The sequence below is a fragment of the Ips typographus genome, linkage group LG7 (assembly GCF_016097725.1).
Source record: "Ips typographus isolate SLU linkage group LG7, UJ_Ityp_2.0, whole genome shotgun sequence".
Taxonomy (NCBI): Eukaryota; Metazoa; Arthropoda; class Insecta; order Coleoptera; family Curculionidae; genus Ips; species Ips typographus.
This window is the reverse complement of record NC_138428.1, coordinates 6,557,676-6,577,378: the sequence shown is the minus strand read 5'-3', so window position 1 is coordinate 6,577,378 and position 19,703 is coordinate 6,557,676. Positions and strand designations below refer to the sequence as shown.

At 35.8% G+C, this 19,703-nt stretch overlaps 1 protein-coding gene and 1 pseudogene across 3 annotated transcripts in view; both read right to left on the bottom strand.

Annotated features, from left to right (window-relative positions):
* Window positions 1-16,305, bottom strand: part of LOC145731618 (uncharacterized) — a 46,223-nt gene extending 29,918 nt beyond the window's left edge. Inside the window, exons 1-6 of one of the 3 annotated variants that reach the window (XM_081983476.1) lie at window positions 16,149-16,305; window positions 10,594-10,704; window positions 5,014-5,164; window positions 4,765-4,951; window positions 1,382-1,612; window positions 448-1,322 (exon numbers count right to left, since the gene is read on the bottom strand). In XM_081983476.1, the coding sequence (XP_081839602.1) occupies window positions 448-1,322; window positions 1,382-1,612; window positions 4,765-4,951; window positions 5,014-5,164; window positions 10,594-10,645 (1,496 nt within the window). In that variant the 5' untranslated portion in view covers window positions 10,646-10,704; window positions 16,149-16,305. Of the gene's footprint in view, window positions 1-447; window positions 1,323-1,381; window positions 1,613-4,764; window positions 4,952-5,013; window positions 5,165-10,593; window positions 10,705-15,823; window positions 15,967-16,148 lie in introns of those variants that run through there. The other 2 variants (XM_081983478.1, XM_081983477.1) reach the window with 2 other exon arrangements.
* LOC145731623 (asparagine synthetase [glutamine-hydrolyzing] pseudogene) lies at window positions 15,950-17,270 on the bottom strand (annotated as a pseudogene).
* Window positions 17,271-19,703: the final 2,433 nt, after the last annotated feature.

Sequence of the window (19,703 nt, the reverse complement as noted above, 5' to 3'; positions counted from 1 at the left end):
GTTAAATCGCCTGTAAAACCCACTTGGAGTGAGAAAATTACTGTGTTAAGAACATTTTTCGAATCCTCATTAAATTTCCCATTCAATAACCTGAAAATAATACAATATTTGGGACAGTCAGGGAAAATAGTGGTGTCTAAGTACTGTCAAAAAAGTGCAGAAGTTAATGGCCTCTCTCTTAAAGGGAGAAGTCCCCCTTCCTTATATAACAACCTCCACACTCTAAAATCTAAAAATAAGGTAAATACCACTTTCCGATTGGTAAGTAAGTGTTTTCCTCCAGAAAAGCAGAGGCAGATGATTCCAATCCAGCTTAGTGCAAAAGTGAATTTTCTGATCATAAGAACCCCAAAATTTTAGTATAGCTTACATAAAAAACCAAAACAAAAATTGAGAGAACAATCCCGATTAGATTTTATTAAACTAGACAGTCTAGAAGAAACTTACTTAGGTTTTTTGGGCTCCTCCTCTTCAGTTTTCTTGGTTTTCGTAGACAATTTCCGTCTGAGACTATCCATTGAAAAGGCGTTTTTGATTTTATCCGATGCTTCCTTCAAGCGCTTCATTATAGCCAATTTGGACAGACTTTTGCGACTGTAGCTGCTTTCTAACGAGGATCGTCGTTTAGTTTCAGGCTCTGCGCTTTTACTTCGAGCCGATTTCGGTAGAGGGGGTTTGGCACTGCTCGCGCTAGCACTGAACAACTTGTCAAACACGTCATCTTTTTTAGGACCTTCCTGATTTTGGTTAGCTTCGGTTTCAGAGCTTCCTTCAGGTTCATTTTCTATGGTTTCTGGTTCTGGTTGTTGTGGTGCCTGTTCATCACGATTGCCTAATTCACGTACGTCTTTTAGTAGCTGTTTGAAAGCAGGGTTAATTTTCAGTGCCGGTTTCTTGGAAACCCTTCTTCCTCTCTCTAAAGTACTGGTGGGCGATCTGTCTTTTGTTCCTTCATCCATTGGTTTAGCTTCTTTTTCTGTTTCTGACTTTGCTTCCTCTGTAACCGTCTTTTCTTCTTTTGCTGACTGGTCTTCCACTTTCATTTCAACATTCCCTTCTGGCTGAACTTCTTCAATTACCGCCTGATCTTTTAGCTCCATTTGAACATCTTTTACCGCTTCCTGACTGACAGTCTCTGCTTCGTCGTTTCGTGGTTCGAACTCTAAATAAGAGAACTCGTCCGTTTCTCCAGGAGGTGGTTTCAACGGTATATGAATGTACACAGGTTTGTCAGGTTTCATCCTCCTGCCCACATCTACTGAAGTCTTTTTTGGTACCTTTTTGGGGCTTTCTTTAGGAGGGCTGCCGCGTTTTCGCGTTTTCTAAAAAAATTTCCCCATAATTTTATTAGACAGACACTTACCAGATTCTACAAACCTACCTTTTTGATGGGGAATGATACTTTGGGCACTTTGATCTTGGTTTTGGCTTCTTGCAATTTTTTTATCACGCTTAGATTTGACAGGCTGTATTTACTTTCAACCGATCGTTCCCGTTTTCTGTTGATGGAAGTTGTTGGCGTAGTGGCTTCCAAGCTTTGTGGAGCTGCTTCACCTTCATCTTTGTCCAGTAACTGGCTGATATTATCCGAGCTGTCCGAACTTTCTTTCACCTAGATTACATCGACACTTGAAGTGATAAAATGACTGTTTTAAGCACATTTTGGGAATCCTGATTATATTTTCTATCCAATGACATAAAAAAACACAACAAAATTAGGTAAAATCAGGGTGAAAAGCGGTGTCAAAATTTGAGCTGCTGGAAATACAATTTGAAAGGACAGTCAGGAAGAAAATCGCCTATAAAACCCACTTGCAGTAGGAAAATGACTGTTTTAATTAAATTTTTGAAATCCTCATTAAATTTTCTAGCTAATGACATAAAAAAGACAATAAAATCGAGTAAAGTCGGGGAGAAAAGTGGGTTGACAATTTGAACTGCCTGAAACTGTGTTTGAAAGGACAGTAAGGGAGAAGATTGCCTGTAAAACCCACTTGGAGTGAGAAAATGACTGTTTTAAGCCCATTTGTAGAATTCTCATTAAGTTTTATATCCAAAAACATAAAAAAACACTACAAAATCAAGTAAAGTCAGGGAGAAAAGTGGTGTCAAAATTCGAACTGCCTGAAACACATTTTGAATGGATGCTATGAAACCTCACGTTAAGAGTCAGGATAAAATTGCCTATAAAATCCACTTGGAGTGAAAAAATTACGGTTTTAAGCACATTTTTGGAATCCTCATTAAATTTCCTATCAAATGACATCAAAAAAACACTAAAAAGTCAGCGAGAAAAGTGGTCATAATTTGAACTGCCCGAAACACAATCTGAAAGGACACTCAGGGACAAAATTGCCTGTAAAACCCACTTGGAATGAGAAAATGACTTTTTTAAGTACATTTTTGGAATCCTCATTAAATTTTCTATCTAATGACATAAAAAAACACTAAAAAATCAGGTAAAGTCAGGGAGAAAAGTGGTGTCAAAATTCGAACTGCCTGAAACACATTTTGAAAGGATGCTACGAAACCTCACGTTAAGAGTCAAGACAAAATTGCCTATAAAATCCACTTGGAGTGAAAAAATACTGTTTTAAGCACATTTTTGGAATCCTCATTAAGTTTCCTATCAAATGACATAAAAAAACACTAAAAAATCAGCTAAAGTCAACGAGAAAAGTGGTCATAATTTGAACTGCCCGAAACACAATCTGAAAGGACACTCAGGGACAAAATTGCTGGTAAAACACACTTGTAATAATAGAATTACTTTTTTAAGTACATTTTTGGAATCCTCATTAAATTTCCTATCAAATGACATAAAAAAACACTAAAAAATCAACTAAAGTCAGCGAGAAAAGTGGTCATAATTTGAACTGCCCGAAACACAATCTGAAAGGACACTCAGGGACAAAATTGCCGGTAAAACACACTTGTAATAATAGAATTACTTTTTTAAGTACATTTTTGGAATCCTCATTAAATTTTCTATCTAATGACATAAGAAAACACTAAAAAATCAGGTAAAGTCAGGGAGAAAAGTGGTGTCAAAATTCAAACTGCCTGAAACACATTTTGAAAGGAATATAAAACCTCACGTTAAGAGTCAGGACAAAATTGCCTATAACATCCACTTGGAGTGAAAAAATTACTGTTTTAAGCACATTTTTGGAACCCTAATTAAATTTCCTATCAAATGACATAAAAAAAACACTAAAAAATCAGCTAAAGTCAGCGAGAAAAGTGATCATAATTTGAACTGCCCGAAACACAATCTGAAAGGACACTCAAGGACAAAATTGCCTGTAAAACCCACTTGGAATGAGAAAATGACTTTTTTAAGTACATTTTTGGAATCCTCATTAAATTTTCAATCTAATGACATAAAAAACACTAAAAAATCAGGTAAAGTCAGGGAGAAAAATGGTGTCAAAATTCAAACTGCCTGAAACACATTTTGAAAGGATTATGAAACCTCACGTTAAGAGTCAGGGCAAAATTACCTATAACATCCACTTGGAGTGAAAAAATTACTGTTTTAAACACATTTTTGGAATCCTCATTAAATTTCCTATCAAATGACATAAAAAAATCAGCTAAAGTCAGCGAGAAAAGTGGTCATAATTTGAACTGCCCGAAACACAATCTGAAAGGACACTCAGCGACAAAATTGCCTGTAAAACCCACTTGGAATGAGAAAATGCCTTTTTTAAATACATTTTTGGAGTCCTCATTAAATTTTCTATCTAATGACATAAAAAACACTAAAAAATCAGGTAAATTCGGGGAGAAAAGTGGTGTCAAATTTCGAACTGCCTGAAACACTATTTGAAAGGATGCTACGAAACCTCACGTTAAGAGTCAGGATAAAATTGTCTATAAAATCCACTTGGAGTGAAAAAATTACGGTTTTAAGCACAGTTTTAGAATCCTCATTAAATTTCCTATCAAATGACATAAAAAACACTAAAAAATCAGCTAAAGTCAGCGAGAAAAGTGGTCATAATTTGAACTGCCCGAAACACAATCTGAAAGGACACTCAGGGACAAAATTGCCTGTAAAACCCACTTGGAATGAGAAAATGACTTTTTTAAGTACATTTTTGGAATCCTTATTAAATTTCCTATCAAATGACATAAAAAAACACTAAAAAATCAACTAAAGTCAGCGAGAAATGTGGTCATAATTTGAACTGCCCGAAACACAATCTGAAAGGACACTCAGGGACAAAATTGCCGGTAAAACCCACTTGTAATAAAAGAAATACTTTTTTAAGTACATTTTTGAAATCCTCAATAAATTTTCTTTCTAATGACATAAAAAAATACTAAAAAATCAGGTAAAGTCAGGGAGAAAAGTGGTGTCAAAATTCAAACTGCCTGAAACACATTTTGAAAGGATTATGAAACCTCACGTTAAGAGTCAGGGCAAAATTGCCTATAACATCCACTTGGAGTGAAAAAACTACTGTTTTAAACACATTTTTGGAATCCTCATTAAATTTCCTATCAAATGACATAAAAAATCAGCTAAAGTCAGCGAGAAAAGTGGTGTCATAATTTGAACTGCCCGAAACACAATCTGAAAGGACACTCGGGGACAAAATTGCCTGTAAAATCCACTTGTAATGAGAAAATTACTCTTTTAAGCATATTTTTGGAATCCTCATTAAATTTTCTATCTAATGACATAAAAAATCAGGTAAATTCGGGGAGAAAAGTGGTCAAATTTTGAACAGAACTCTTTGGGAAAAAACCTCGCACCTCGTCAGTTATCTCCTGAATTACAACTGATCCGCTTTGACTTGGTTTGTTGTGGGTGGGATTTTCATCAGGTTCGTTAATCAGCTCGTTGAGTAAAGTGGGAGTGGTCTTGCCGCTATAATCCACCCATGAAGATACTTCGGAGATATCACACACTCTGCCCATGGGTGATGACGATTTAGCCCTTCTAGAACAATACAGATTACAACAAGTTGTAATTTTGTATATTATGCTTTGAGTAACAGTCACCTGAAGGAGTCCATGGTGAATTGCTGTGGATCCACCACCTCGTTGAAGGGTTTCTTGTATAGATGGGTCCAGGGGTAACCTCCACGTCTACGGGCACGTCGTATGTCTTCCCACCGGTATGTTTTGATGGGTACTTTTGGCGGTTTTTTTGCTACAACAAAATAGATAATAATTAACAAAAGTTGGATGAAAGTTGTAGGAAATTTCATCCTCTACAAGATTGTATTAAAATGTTATTCCCTTAGGGGCCTCCTTAAGGAGTTAACGAGGAAGGAAAATACAGAGAGTGCACCAAACTGCTTTTTTAAACTAACTCCATTTTGACTGAGAGTAGCTAGGTTATTTAAGGAGCTACAAAAAAGTGTAAATAATGAAAGTTGTAGGAAATTTCATTCTCTACAAGATTGTGATTGTATTAAGATGTTCTTCTGTTAATCCTCATTAAATTTCCCATTCAATAACCTGAAAAAACCAACAAATATTATGAAAACTGACTTGACGACTAAGTTTTCAGTCGTACGAGGTACTTTTCAAAATCAAAACCCTGAAACTGGTCAAATATAACAAAAACTGATTTAGTCGACTATTTGCTGTCATTCTAGTCAAATTTTCAAGGTAAAAACGTTGAACAATAGTCAAATATCATGAAAACTGACTTGAGTTACTGTTTTCAGATGTGCGAGCCACTTTTCAAAATCAAAATGCTGGAAGTTACACGTCGTTAACCAAGTAACTGCACCAAATCAAAAAAGTTTATAGTTTGAAATGAAAATTTGAAAATTCACCGTAAATTCAGTTTTTATGTCAGAAGCTTCATTTCTAGTCAAGTTTGGATATAGTGAGATGTCACGTGGTTTTAGAGGCTAATTTAGCTAGACAGTCAGGTGACAACTGTCAAAATAACTGTCATAAATCTCCAGAAACACATTCTATCAAATACTGCAAGAAAACTTTTTTAAACCTTGATGTTTGCAACTTTTGAGCACAGTTTGACAGTTTTGACGTTAGTGGCTGCTGTCACGTGATTTCAGAACACTATTTAACTAGACGGTCACGTGACAACTGTTATAAATCTCCAGAAACACATTCTATCAAATACTGCAAAAAATCTTTTCTAAACCCTGATTTTTGTAACTTTTGATCTCAGTTTGACAGTTTTGACGTTAGTGGCAGTTGTCACGTGATTTCAGAACACTATTTAACTAGACAGTCACGTGACAACTGTCATAAATCTCCAGAAACACATTCTATCAAATACTGCAAGAAAACTTTTCTAAACCTTGATTTTTCCAACTTTTAAGCACAGTTTGACAGTTTTGACGTTAGTGGCAGTTGTCACGTGATTTCAGAACACTATTTAACTAGACGGTAAAGTGACAAAAGTCAAAATAACTGTCATAAATCTCAAAATCACGTTTTATATCGAAAAATGCAAAAAAACTTTTCTAAACCCTGATCTTTGCAACTTTTCAGCACAGTTTGACAGTTTTGACGTTAGTGGCTGCTGTCACGTGATTTCAGAACACTATTTAACTAGACGGTCACGTGACAACTGTTATAAATCTCCAGAAACACATTTTATCAAATACTGCAAGAAAACTTTTCTAAACCTTGATTTTTCCAACTTTTGAGCACGGTTTGACAGTTTTGACGTTAGTGGCAGTTGTCACCTGATTCCAGAACAATATTTAACTAGACGGTCACGTGACAATTGTCAAAATAACTATTATAATTCTCAGAAACACGTTTTATATCGAATACTGGAAAAAAAATTTTCTAAATCCTGATTTTTGCAACTTTAGAGCACAGTTTGACAGTTTTGACGTTAGTGACAGTTGTCACGTGTTTTCAGAACACTATTTAACTGGACGGTCACGTGACAACTGTCAAAATAACTGTCATATATCCCCAGATACACATTCTACCAAATACTGCAAGAAAACTTTTCTAAACCTTAATTTTTCCAACTTTTAAGCACATTTTGACAGTTTTGACGTTAGTGGCACTTGTCACGTGATTCTAGAAGACTATTTAGCTAGACGGTAAAGTAACAAAAGTCAAAATAACAGTCATAAATCTCAAAATCACGTTTTATATCGAATACTGCAACAAAAAAATTTCTAAACCCTGATCTTTGCAACTTTTGAGCACAGTTTGACAGTTTTGACGTTAGTGGCTGTTGTGACGTGATTTCAGAACCCTATTTAACTAGACAGTCACGTGACAACTGTCAAAATAACTGTCATAAATCTCCAGAAACACATTCTATCAAATACTGCAAAAAAACTTTTCTAAACCTTGATTTTTGCAACTTTTGAGCACAGTTTGACAGTTTTGACGTTAGTGACAGTTGTCACGTGATTTTAAAACACTATTTAGCTAGACGGTGAAGTGCCAGCTGTCAAAATGACTGTTACCAATCTCAGACACACATCATGTTTCGGAAACTGTGTTAAACTGTAATTCTTGCAAATCCTAGTCAATTTTTAACATTAGTGACATTTATTACGTGGTTTTAGAGGATAATTGAGCTAGGCAGTAACGTGACAACTGTCAAAATAACTGTCATAAATTTTAAAAACTCATTCTACTCCATTTTTAAAGTCAAAACTATAAAAGAATAGTCAAATATCCCTGAAAATATCAGAAAATATCAAATAAACCCTGATTTAACGCGTTATTTCGAGTCAATTGAGACAATTTTTCAGGTCAAAATATTGGAAAATTGTACATTTCATGAAAATGCATATCTACTGAACGTTTGCAGTCATTCTAGTCAATTTTCAATGTCAAAATGTTGAACAACAGTCAAATATGAAAATTGACTAACCCGTTGGAGGTTAGTTGGCAACGCTGCCAAAAGTTGCCTGGTTTGGCAATATAAAAAAAAAGTTAACATCGCTTATTCCGTCAAAAGCGTCATTCTGACGCTAAAACTGTCAAAATTACAGTAATTAAGAACATGACAAAAACGTCAAAACGTGTCAAATTAAAAAAAAATGATGTTTTGACTAAATGTTATACTGCCGTCCGAAAGAGACCTGCAGGACAGAAATTTCTGGCAAATGTCAGAATGACAGATACTATAGAACCCTGCCAGAAGCTATCTAGAAATGTCATAACCTATCTATCAATGCAAAAACTATCTGGGAATGACAGAGAATCTATCGGACAATGTCAGAAGCTATTCGGCATTGCCGAAACTATCTAGAAATGTCATAATCTATTTAGTATTACCAGAAACTATCTGGAAATGACTTAATCTATCCGACTTGGTAGAAGCTATCTAGAAATGTCATAACCTGTCTATCTATCCAAAAACTATCTGGGAATGACAGAGAATCTATCGGACAATGTCAGAAGCTACTCGGCATTGCCGAAACTATCTAGAAATGTCATAATCTATTTAGTATTACCAGAAACTATCTGGAAATGACAGAATCTATCCGACTATGCCAGAAGCTATCTAGAAATGTCATAACCTATCTATCTATCCAAAAACTATCTGGGAATGACAGAGAATCTATCGGACAATGTCAGAAGCTACTCGGTATTGCCGAAACTATCTAGAAATATCATAATCTATTTAGTATTACCAGAAACTATCTGGAAATGACATAATCTATCCGACTTGCTAGAAGCTATCTAGAAATGTCATAACCTATCTATCTATCCAAAAACTATCTGGGAATGACAGAGAATCTATCGGACAATGTCAGAAGCTACTCGGTATTGCCGAAACTATCTAGAAATATCATAATCTATTTAGTATTACCAGAAACTATCTGGAAATGACATAATCTATCCGACTTGCTAGAAGCTATCTAGAAATGTCATAACCTATCTATCTATCCAAAAACTATCTGGGAATGACAGAGAATCTATCGGACAATGTCAGAAGCTATTCGGCATTGCCGAAACTATCTGGAAATATCATAATCTGTTTAGTATTACCAGAAACTATCTGGAAATGACAGAATATATCCGACTATGCCAGAAGCTATCTAGAAATGTCATAACCTATCTATCTATCCAAAAACTATCTGGGAATGACAGAGAATCTATCGGACAATGTCAGAAGCTACTCGGCATTGCCGAAACTATCTAGAAATATCATAATCTATTCAGTATTACCAGAAACTATCTGGAAATGACAGAATCTATCCGACTATGCCAGAAGCTATCTAGAAATGTCATAACCTATCTATCTATCCAAAAACTATCTGGGAATGACAGAGAATCTATCGGACAATGTCAGAAGCTACTCGGTATTGCCGAAACTATCTAGAAATATCATAATCTATTTAGTATTACCAGAAACTATCTGGAAATGACATAATCTATCCGACTTGCTAGAAGCTATCTAGAAATGTCATAACCTATCTATCTATCCAAAAACTATCTGGGAATGACAGAGAATCTATCGGACAATGTCAGAAGCTACTCGGTATTGCCGAAACTATCTAGAAATATCATAATCTATTTAGTATTACCAGAAACTATCTGGAAATGACATAATCTATCCGACTTGCTAGAAGCTATCTAGAAATGTCATAACCTATCTATCTATCCAAAAACTATCTGGGAATGACAGAGAATCTATCGGACAATGTCAGAAGCTACTCGGTATTGCCGAAACTATCTAGAAATATCATAATCTATTTAGTATTACCAGAAACTATCTGGAAATGACATAATCTATCCGACTTGCTAGAAGCTATCTAGAAATATCATAATCTATTTAGTATTACCAGAAACTATCTGGAAATGACAGAATCTATCCGACTATGCCAGAAGCTATCTAGAAATGTCATAACCTATCTATCTATCCAAAAACTATCTGGGAATGACAGAGAATCTATCGGACAATGTCAGAAGCTACTCGGCATTGCCGAAACTATCTAGAAATATCATAATCTATTTAGTATTACCAGAAACTATCTGGAAATGACAGAATCTACCCGACTATGCCAGAAGCTATCTAGAAATGTCATAACCTATCTATCTATCCAAAAATTATCTGGAAATGACAGAATCTATCCGACTATGCCAGAAGCTATCTAGAAATGTTATAACCTATCTATCTATCCAAAAACTATCTGGGAATGACAGAGAATCTATCGGACAATGTCAGAAGCTACTCGGCATTGCCGAAACTATCTAGAAATATCATAATCTATTTAGTATTACCAGATATGATCTGGAAATGACAGAATCTACCCGACTATGCCAGAAGCTATCTAGAAATGTCATAACCTATCTATCTATCCAAAAATTATCTGGAAATGACAGAATCTATCCGACTATGCCAGAAGCTATCTAGAAATGTTATAACCTATCTATCTATCCAAAAACTATCTGGAAATGACAGAATCTATCCGACTATGCCAGAAGCTATCTAAAGAGTGGGTTTTTTTAATATTATGAGTTCAAACATAATTTACTTAAACTGTAATACGTACCTGCACTAAATTGACTGTGTTGTAATAAACATTGACGCAAATTGCAGTAGTTTGCATTTGTTGTTCAATCAGATCCACAAAATGAGTAAATAATAACTAAACTGATTTTCGTACTGACCTTTGTTGCGTTGTCGAGTTCGACGTTTAGCAGTCCGTTCCATTTCCACCATTTTGCGTCAAATCACACCGATCAGGCGACGATCCACTCGACGAAAATGTCATTTCCATGCTTAAAATAAAACATTTTCCCAAAGTGATTAAACGGAATCGAAACGTAAAAGCCAGCTGGTCAGGAGGTTAGTCAATGTTGGGTTATTTACAACTCTCTCAGTTAGTTAGTCTGCTTGACGTTTTTCTCTCTCGAATTTAAAAAAAAAAATTTGGTCACTCACTTTTAAATAGAACTCGGATCTGTGTACAGGGCGATTCAAGTAAAGTGTCCTGTTAAGGGCAGAACTAATGTCCGTTTCCCAAACATTGGCCAAGTAGAATTTAAGGACAGCTCAGATAAGTTTAGTTTAGACTGTGTTATTTTGCGCTTGATCTATCACATTCAAACCTTAACTTAGCTTAAGTTGTACTCAAAATTGTCTTAAAAGTGTCGGGGAAACAGGCATAATACAAATTTCCTGTGGCAGCCTGATGATGGCCAGGGTGTTACAGAATATGTAGGTATCTCAAGCAAAAATTATAGAAAAATTTCAATTAAAAAATTTATTAAAATAATCTTTTTTCCAAATGAAAAACTTTATTATTCACTTTTTTGAATGAAACTTTTTCCTGGCCTACTATACTGACCGCCGCCATGTTGGATTTCAACCTGTCAAGGTGGTCGTTTTTACTAATTTTGGCTTAAAGAACACGAATCCGGTGTCCGTTTTGCTATAACTGCCGTCATTGTGACTAAAGAAAACAAAAATAAATTCAACAACACGTTCTGAAAAACATCTTGGCACACAAACACACTTTGTACGGACAGTCAGGGACAAAACCGCCTGTAAAACTTTCTTGGAGTGAGAAATCAACTGTTTTAAGCACATTTTTGGAATCCTCATTAAATTTCCTATTAAATAACATGAAAAAACACTACAAAATTCGGTAAAGTCGGAGAGAAAAGTGGTGTCAAATTTGAACTTCCAGAAACACAGATTGAAAGAACAGTCAAAGACAAAATCGCCTGTCAAAACCATTTGTAGTAAGAAAATGACTGTTTAAAGAACAATTGTGGAATCCTCATTAAATTTCCTATCCAATAACCTGAAGAAACACTTCAAAATTCAGTACAGTCGGTGAGGAAAGCGGTATCAAAATTTGAACTGCCAGAAACACAGTTTGAACGGACAGTCATGAATAACATCGTTGATAAAACTCAGCTGGAGTAAGAAAATTACTGTTTTAAGCACATTTTTAGAATCCTCATTAAATTTCCTATCCAATAACCTGAAGAAACACTTCAAAATTTAGTACAGTCGGTGAGGAAAGCGGTATCAAAATTTGAACTGCCATAAACACAGTTTTAAAGGACAGTCATGGATAACATCGCTGATAAAACTCAGCTGGAGTAAGAAAATTACTGTTTTAAGCACATTTTTAGAATCCTCATTAAATTTCCTATCCAATAACCTGAAGAAACACTTCAAAATTTAGTACAGTCGGTGAGGAAAGCGGTATCAAAATTTGAACTGCCACAAACACAGTTTTAAACGACAGTCATGGATAACATCGCTGATGAAACTCAGCTGGAGTAAGAAAATTACTGTTTTAAGCACATTTTTAGAATCTTCATTAAATTTCCTATCCAATAACCTGAAGAAACACTTCAAAAATTAGTACAGTCGGTGAGGAAAGCGGTATCAAAATTTGAACTGCCAGAAACACAGTTTGAAAGGACACTCATAGGTAACATCGCTGATAAAACTCAGCTGGAGTAAGAAAATTACTGTTTTAAGCACATTTTTAGAATCTTCATTAAATTTCCTATCCAATAACCTGAAGAAACACTTCAAAAATTAGTACAGTCGGTGAGGAAAGCGGTATCAAAATTTGAACTGCCAAAAACACAGTTTGAACGGATAGTCATGAATAACATCGCTGATAAAACTCACCTGGAGTAAGAAAATTACTGTTTTAAGCACATTTTTAGAATCTTCATTAAATTTCCTATCCAATGACCTGAAGAAACACTTCAAAATTTAGTACAGTCGGTGAGGAAAGCGGTATCAAAATTTGAACTGCCAGAAACACAGTTTGAACGGACAGTCATGGATAACATGACAGATGAAACTCAGTTGGAGTAAGAAAATGACTGTTTTAAGCACATTTTTGGATTCCTCATTAAATTTCCTATCGAATAATCTGAAAAAACACTACAAATCAAAACATGTGCATTTGCAGCAAATAAAATGTTTCAGAACCCATATAATGGCAAGTATATTCAAAAAAATAAACCAGGAGAACGGTAGAAGAAGGGACAGTAGATATAGTATAGTAGTTTTTACGGTAGACCTGGCAACATTGCCTGATAAAGGTTCTGAAGAACTAATACATTTCCAGTTTGAGTCTATAGCAGCTCAAGCAAAAATTACAGAAAAATATTAAAAAATCAATGAAAACGATTCTTTCAAATGAAAAACTTTGTTGCTCACTTTTATTATATTATTTTGTTTTAGATTTATTAGAAATTTAATACGAGCACTTTGAGAACAAATCAACGTAGTTTTATAAGTCACCATTAAGGTCACCATTTTGAAAACTTTAGTTTTTTAGAATTTTCATTAATTTTATAACTTTAAGTGTAAACTAGATTAACCTTAACTTTTTAAAAACACCAAACTTTAGCACAAATGAAACTTTTTCCTCGCCTACTATACTGACCGCCGCCATGTTTGATTTCAACCTGTCAATGTGGCCATTTTTAAGTTAAGGTATTTTTGTCAGTTCTGATGACAAATGACTTTTTACGTCACATTCCTAGTGATAATTTAAACTAATTAAGGCAGTTAAAGACAATTTTCAAAATTCAATGATGTGACCCCCTTTAAAAATATCAAAAATCGTTTTTTTTATTTTTCAATGTCAACCGGTGTACGGAAAATATTATATTTAATAATAATTGCGTCCCTTTGAGGAGCATATAGGGTAAAAACTTCACAATGCTAACTCAAACCGTTTTTAAGATATTTATAACAAAGTCCGAGAAAAGGTAATCAAGTTTGACGCCCTCTAGCGGCCAAATAGGGCAACTTAGCAGTGCCCGCTTAACGTCACGTGATAGCTCCGTTAATTAGCTATCTACGGTCATATGACTTGTCTAACGGAATGTTTCATTTATGAAGCAGTATCAATTTGGAAATGCCAGAAACACAATTTGAAAGAACAATCAAGGACAAAATCGCTGGTAAAACTCTCATGCAGTAAGAAAATGACAGTTTTAAGCATATTTTTAGAATCCCTATTAAATTTCCTATCCGTTAGCCTGAAAAAACACTACAAAATTTGGTACAGTCGGGGAGAAAAGCAGTGTCAAAATTTGAACTGTCAGAAACACATTTTGAAAACAGTCAGGGAGAAAATCGCCTCTAAAACATACTTGGAGTGAGAAAATAATTGTTTTAGGCACATTTTTAAAATTCTCATTAAATTTCCTATTCAATAACCTGAAAAAATGCTACAAAACTTGGTATAGTCAGGGAGAAAAATGGTGTCAAAGTTTGAACTGCCAGAAACACAGTTTGAAAACAGTCAGGGAGAAAATCACCTCTAAAACATACTTGGAGTGAGAAAATGACTGTTTTAGGCACATTTTTAAAATTCTTATTAAATTTTCTATTCAATAACCTGAAAAAATGCTACAAAATTTGGTACAGTCAGGGAGAAAAATGGTGTCAAAGTATGAACTGTCAAAAACACTGTTTGTAGAAACAATCAGGGACAAAATCGCCTGTAAAACCCACTTGGTGCGAGAGAATGACTGTCCCAAGCACACTTTTGGAATCCTAATTAAATTTCCTATTCGGTAGCCTGAAAAAACACTACAAAATTTGGTACAGTCGGGGAGAAAAGCAGTGTCTAAATTTGAACTGTCAGAAACACAGTTTGAAGAAACAGTCAGGGAGAAAATTGCCTCCAAAACATACTTGGAGTGAGAAAATAATTGTTTTAGGCACATTTTTAAAATCACCATTAAATTTCCTATTCAATAACCTGAAAAAATGCTACAAAACTTGGTAGAGTCAGGGAGAAAAGTGGTGTCAAAGTTTGAACTGCCAGAAACACAGTTGGAAAACAGTCAGGGAGAAAATCACCTCTAAAACATACTTGGAGTGAGAAAATGACTGTTTTAGGCACATTTTTAAAATTCTTATTAAATTTTCTACTCAATAACCTGAAAAAATGCTACAAAATTTGGTATAGTCAGGGAGAAAAATGGTGTCAAAGTTTGAACTGCCAGAAACACAGTTGGAAAACAGTCAGGGAGAAAATCGCCTCTAAAACATACTTGGAGTGAGAAAATGACTATTTTAGGCACATTTTTAAAATCACCATTTTATTTTCTATTCAATAACCTGAAAAAATGCTACAAAATTTGGTATAGTCAGGGAGAAAAATGGTGTCAAAGTTTGAACTTTCAGAAACACAGTTTGAAAACAGTCAGGGAGAAAATCGCCTCTAAAACATACTTGGAGTGAGAAAATGACTGTTTTAGGCACATTTTTAAAATCACCATTAAATTTCCTATTCAATAACCTGAAAAAATACTACAAAACTTGGTAGAGTCAGGGAGAAAAGTGGTGTCAAAGTTTGAACTGCCAAAAACACTGTTTGTAGGGACAGACAGGGACAAAATCGCCAGTAAAACCCACTTGGTGCCAGAAAATGACTGTTTGAAGCACACTTTTGGAATCCTAATTAAATTTCCTATTCAACAACCTGAAAAAACACTACAAAATTTGGTACAGTCAGGGAGAAAAATGGTGTCAAAGTTTGAACTGTCAAAAACACAGTTGGTAGAGGCACTCAGGGACAAAATCGCCTGTAAAACCCAGTTGGAGTGCGAAAATGACTGTTTTAAGTACATTTCTAGAATCCCTATTAAATTTCCTATTCGGTAGCCTGACACAACACTACAAAATTTGGTTTAGTCAGGGAGAAAAATGGTGTCAAAGTTTGAACTGCCAAAACACAGTTTGAAAGGACAGGGACAAAATCGCCTGTGTAAACTTGGATTTAGAAAATGATTGTTTTAAGCACATTTTTAGAATCTTCACTCCCTTAAAAAACTTCATTAGTTTTCTTTTTAGAGCACTTTACTTGAAACACCCTGTATAGTTAGGGTGAACAATAATTACCTCGATGACTAACGCATATTTTACTGGTCTGCAGGGCTGTACAAATGCAATAATTGGATGATTTACTTGATTCGATCGCAGAACAGGAAATAAAGCAAAAGTTATAAAAGCAAAAAGATGTAGTCAGGGTCGCATTCAACGAGTTTTATTATTGTTTTATTTATATAACTCCGTTACAGATAGTTGGACGCGGTCCATTCGCTTATATGTTCCTATTATTAGATGAGCGGGAGGCTGTATTATGTTAGAGACATCGTATATAATATCAATTTAGCAATATATTTGGAAGGGGTCAGCTCAAAATCAAGACAAAAAAAATTATTACTTTTCGGTTACTCTGTATAAAGTAATATACAACTTGGACACTATAAATTTACAACAGGGTGGAAAGTACTATAGAGAGGAGAATGGTAACGAGATTGTTTTAGGGCGGAAAGTAAAACGCGCACCCCGGACCCGTGCGAAAAACAGCCACTTTTCGCACACTCGTCGCGCTGCTAGACGCCCGATTTGAAACTGACGTGACGCTATTTTCAGACGACGTCTATTTTAGACGAGATGACGCGAGCGTCGGCGTCTTAAAACCCTTTTCAGGTGCGTACCCGCAATTTTTTTATTATTCCACGTCTGCTGGTTGTGTATTTACGTACCATCCGCAGTGTTGCCAAGTCAAATTGTTTAATGGCGGTAGAATGATCGGTCAAAAAATGGTAAATCAAAAAAACGGTGTTAAACTGTAGCTTTTGCAGATTTTACTAACTTTTTCGTCCACGTCCGCCATTTTGAATTTTCCGTCAAAAATCGATGTTGCAAGGAATTGCTCGTAGATCACGTGGTACTCACCATTGGGCAATTTCGTTAGCGCCCTCACCACTGAAAATCATCGTGGAGTGGGTATTTTTCTTGATATACTTGGCCAACTGAATCTTGGCGCGAATCGCAGTGATATCAGACATTTCCAGGGTGACGATGACGTCATCTGGCGCTGTGGCAACGTCGCCTTCACTGAAAATCACCTGGTGATGGTCGGTTTCCAAAAAATCGGCCACCAACTGAGCTTTTTCCAGGTTGGGGATGCCCTCCATACCGATTGCAAACGACTGGAATCAAACTTTGACGCCCTCTAGCGGCCAAACGGTGCGACCAATCAACTTAGCCGTAAACATTTTTGGAAAGCTTAGAATCTGGGCTATCTTTTTTGTTCTATGACATTTTGACGTCAGTTGTCAAATAACGGAATTATTCAATGTCAAAGCAACAGGTGCCACAATCCAAAATGTCCCTAAACTTATTTGACTGTATGGTAAATTCAGATATCAAGCAATATCGATAATTTGGTCGATATCGTCCAAAAATAATAATAATTTGGTCGAAAAATGTCCACTTTTAAGTTGGTTAATTGGTTTGGCCGCTAGAGGGCGTCAAAGATGTGATTCCAGTCGTTTGCAATCGGTATGGAGGGCAGCTCCGACCTGGAAAAAGCTCAGTTGGTGGCCGATTTTTTGGAAACCAAAGCCAGGTGATTTTTAGTTGAGTACCAAGTGATCACTTCCCCTCCCACCCCTTAAACCCCCTCTCGAACAGGTACATTTACTTCCGGGACGTCCCCACTGCTGATGAGGACCACGAGGACAGCGTGAGGCTGCTGAAGCAAATTTACATGTAAAACGGCCTGAGCGGCTGACCATACCACGGCCAAGCACGGCATCGAACTGCGCGTGCCCTTTCTCGATCTGCAGTTTTCGCATTACTACCTCGACGTGGAGGCCGGCCTCAGACGGCCTCGAAAAGTTCCTGCTGAGGTCGGCGTTTGAGCTGCTGCCGCGCGACATCTTGTGGCGGTCCAAGGAGGCGTTCAGGTGAGCAAATCTACGCGCAATTCCCTTTAAAATGAGATGCAACATGCAACATCGTTTTTTGACAGAAAAATCAATATGGCGGACGTGGACGCCATTTTGTTTGTCATTTTCTGAATCTACCGGAAATTTCCTTTAAAAGGTGCAACATTACCTTTTTACAGAACATTCAAAATGGCATCTCCGGGTCGTCAATTGCACCAAACAAAAACAGTTTTGGTATATATTTTTTTTTTGGTGGGTGTTCTACTCCTTCGTAACTTTTGGCTATTGCTTGTTAAAACCACTATCAATTCTGGATCAAATATTGTACAAATGCTTGTGAGTTCATTTACTTTTCTTGAATTTTTCGATTTTTTTTTTGTCTCTATTTTTACTGTTTATTGAATAAGGATTTCTAAAAACTTGGTACAGTCAGGGAGAAAATCGCCTCTAAAACATACTTGGAGTGAGAAAATAATTGTTTTAGGCACATTTTTAAAATTACCATTAAATTTCCTATTCAATAGCCTAAAAAAATGCTACAAAACTTGGTACAGTCAGGGAGAAAAATGGTGTCAAAGTTTGAACTGTCAAAAACAAAGTTTGTAGAGGCACTCAGGGACAAAATCGGGTGTAAATTCCAGTTGGAGTGCGAAAATGACTGTTTTAAGCACATTTTTAGAATCCTCATTAAATTTTCTATTTGCCAGCTTAAAAAACACTACAAAATTTGGTACAGTCAGGGAGAAAAATGGTGTCAAAGTTTGAACTGTCAAAAACACAGTTTGTAGAGGCACCCAGGGACAAAATCGCGTGTAAATTCCAGTTGGAGTGCGAAAATGACTGTTTTAAGCACATTTTTAGAATCCTCATTAAATTTTCTATTTGCCAGCTTAAAAAACACTACAAAATTTGGTACAGTCAGGGAGAAAAATGGTGTCAAAGTTTGAACTGTCAAAAACACAGTTTGTAGAGGCACTCAGGGACAAAATCGCGTGTAAATTCCAGTTGGAGTGCGAAAATGACTGTTTTAAGCACATTTTTAGAATCCTCATTAAATTTTCTATTTGCCAGCTTAAAAAACACTACAAAATTTGGTACAGTCAGGGAGAAAAATGGTGTCAAAGTTTGAACTGTCAAAAACACAGTTTGTAGGGACAGTCAGGGACAAAATCGCGTGTAAATTCCAGTTGGAGTGCGAAAATGACTGTTTTAACCACGTTTTTAGAATCCTCATTAAATTTTCTATTTGCCAGCTTAAAAAACACTACAAAATTTGGTACAATCAGGGAGAAAAGTGGTGTCAAAGTTTGAACTGTCAAAAACAAAGTTTGTAGAGGCACTCAGGGACAAAATCGGGTGTAAATTCCAGTTGGAGTGCGAAAATGACTGTTTTAAGCACATTTTTAGAATCCTCATTAAATTTTCTATTTGCCAGCTTAAAAAACACTACAAAATTTGGTACAGTCAGGGAGAAAAATGGTGTCAAAGTTTGAACTGTCAAAAACAAAGTTTGTAGAGGCACTCAGGGACAAAATCGGGTGTAAATTCCAGTTGGAGTGCGAAAATGACTGTTTTATGCACATTTTTAGAATCCTCATTAAATTTTCTATTTGCCAGCTTAAAAAACACTACAAAATTTGGTACAGTCAGGGAGAAAAATGGTGTCAAAGTTTGAACTGTCAAAAACACAGTTTGTAGAGGCACTCAGGGACAAAATCGCGTGTAAATTCCAGTTGGAGTGCGAAAATGACTGTTTTAAGCACATTTTTAGAATCCTCATTAAATTTTCTATTTGCCAGCTTAAAAAACACTACAAAATTTGGTACAGTCAGGGAGAAAAATGGTGTCAAAGTTTGAACTGTAAAAAACAAAGTTTGTAGAGGCACTCAGGGACAAAATCGCGTGTAAATTCCAGTTGGAGTGCGAAAATGACTGTTTTAAGCACATTTTTAGAATCCTCATTAAATTTTCTATTTGCCAGCTTAAAAAACACTACAAAATTTGGTACAGTCAGGGAGAAAAATGGTGTCAAAGTTTGA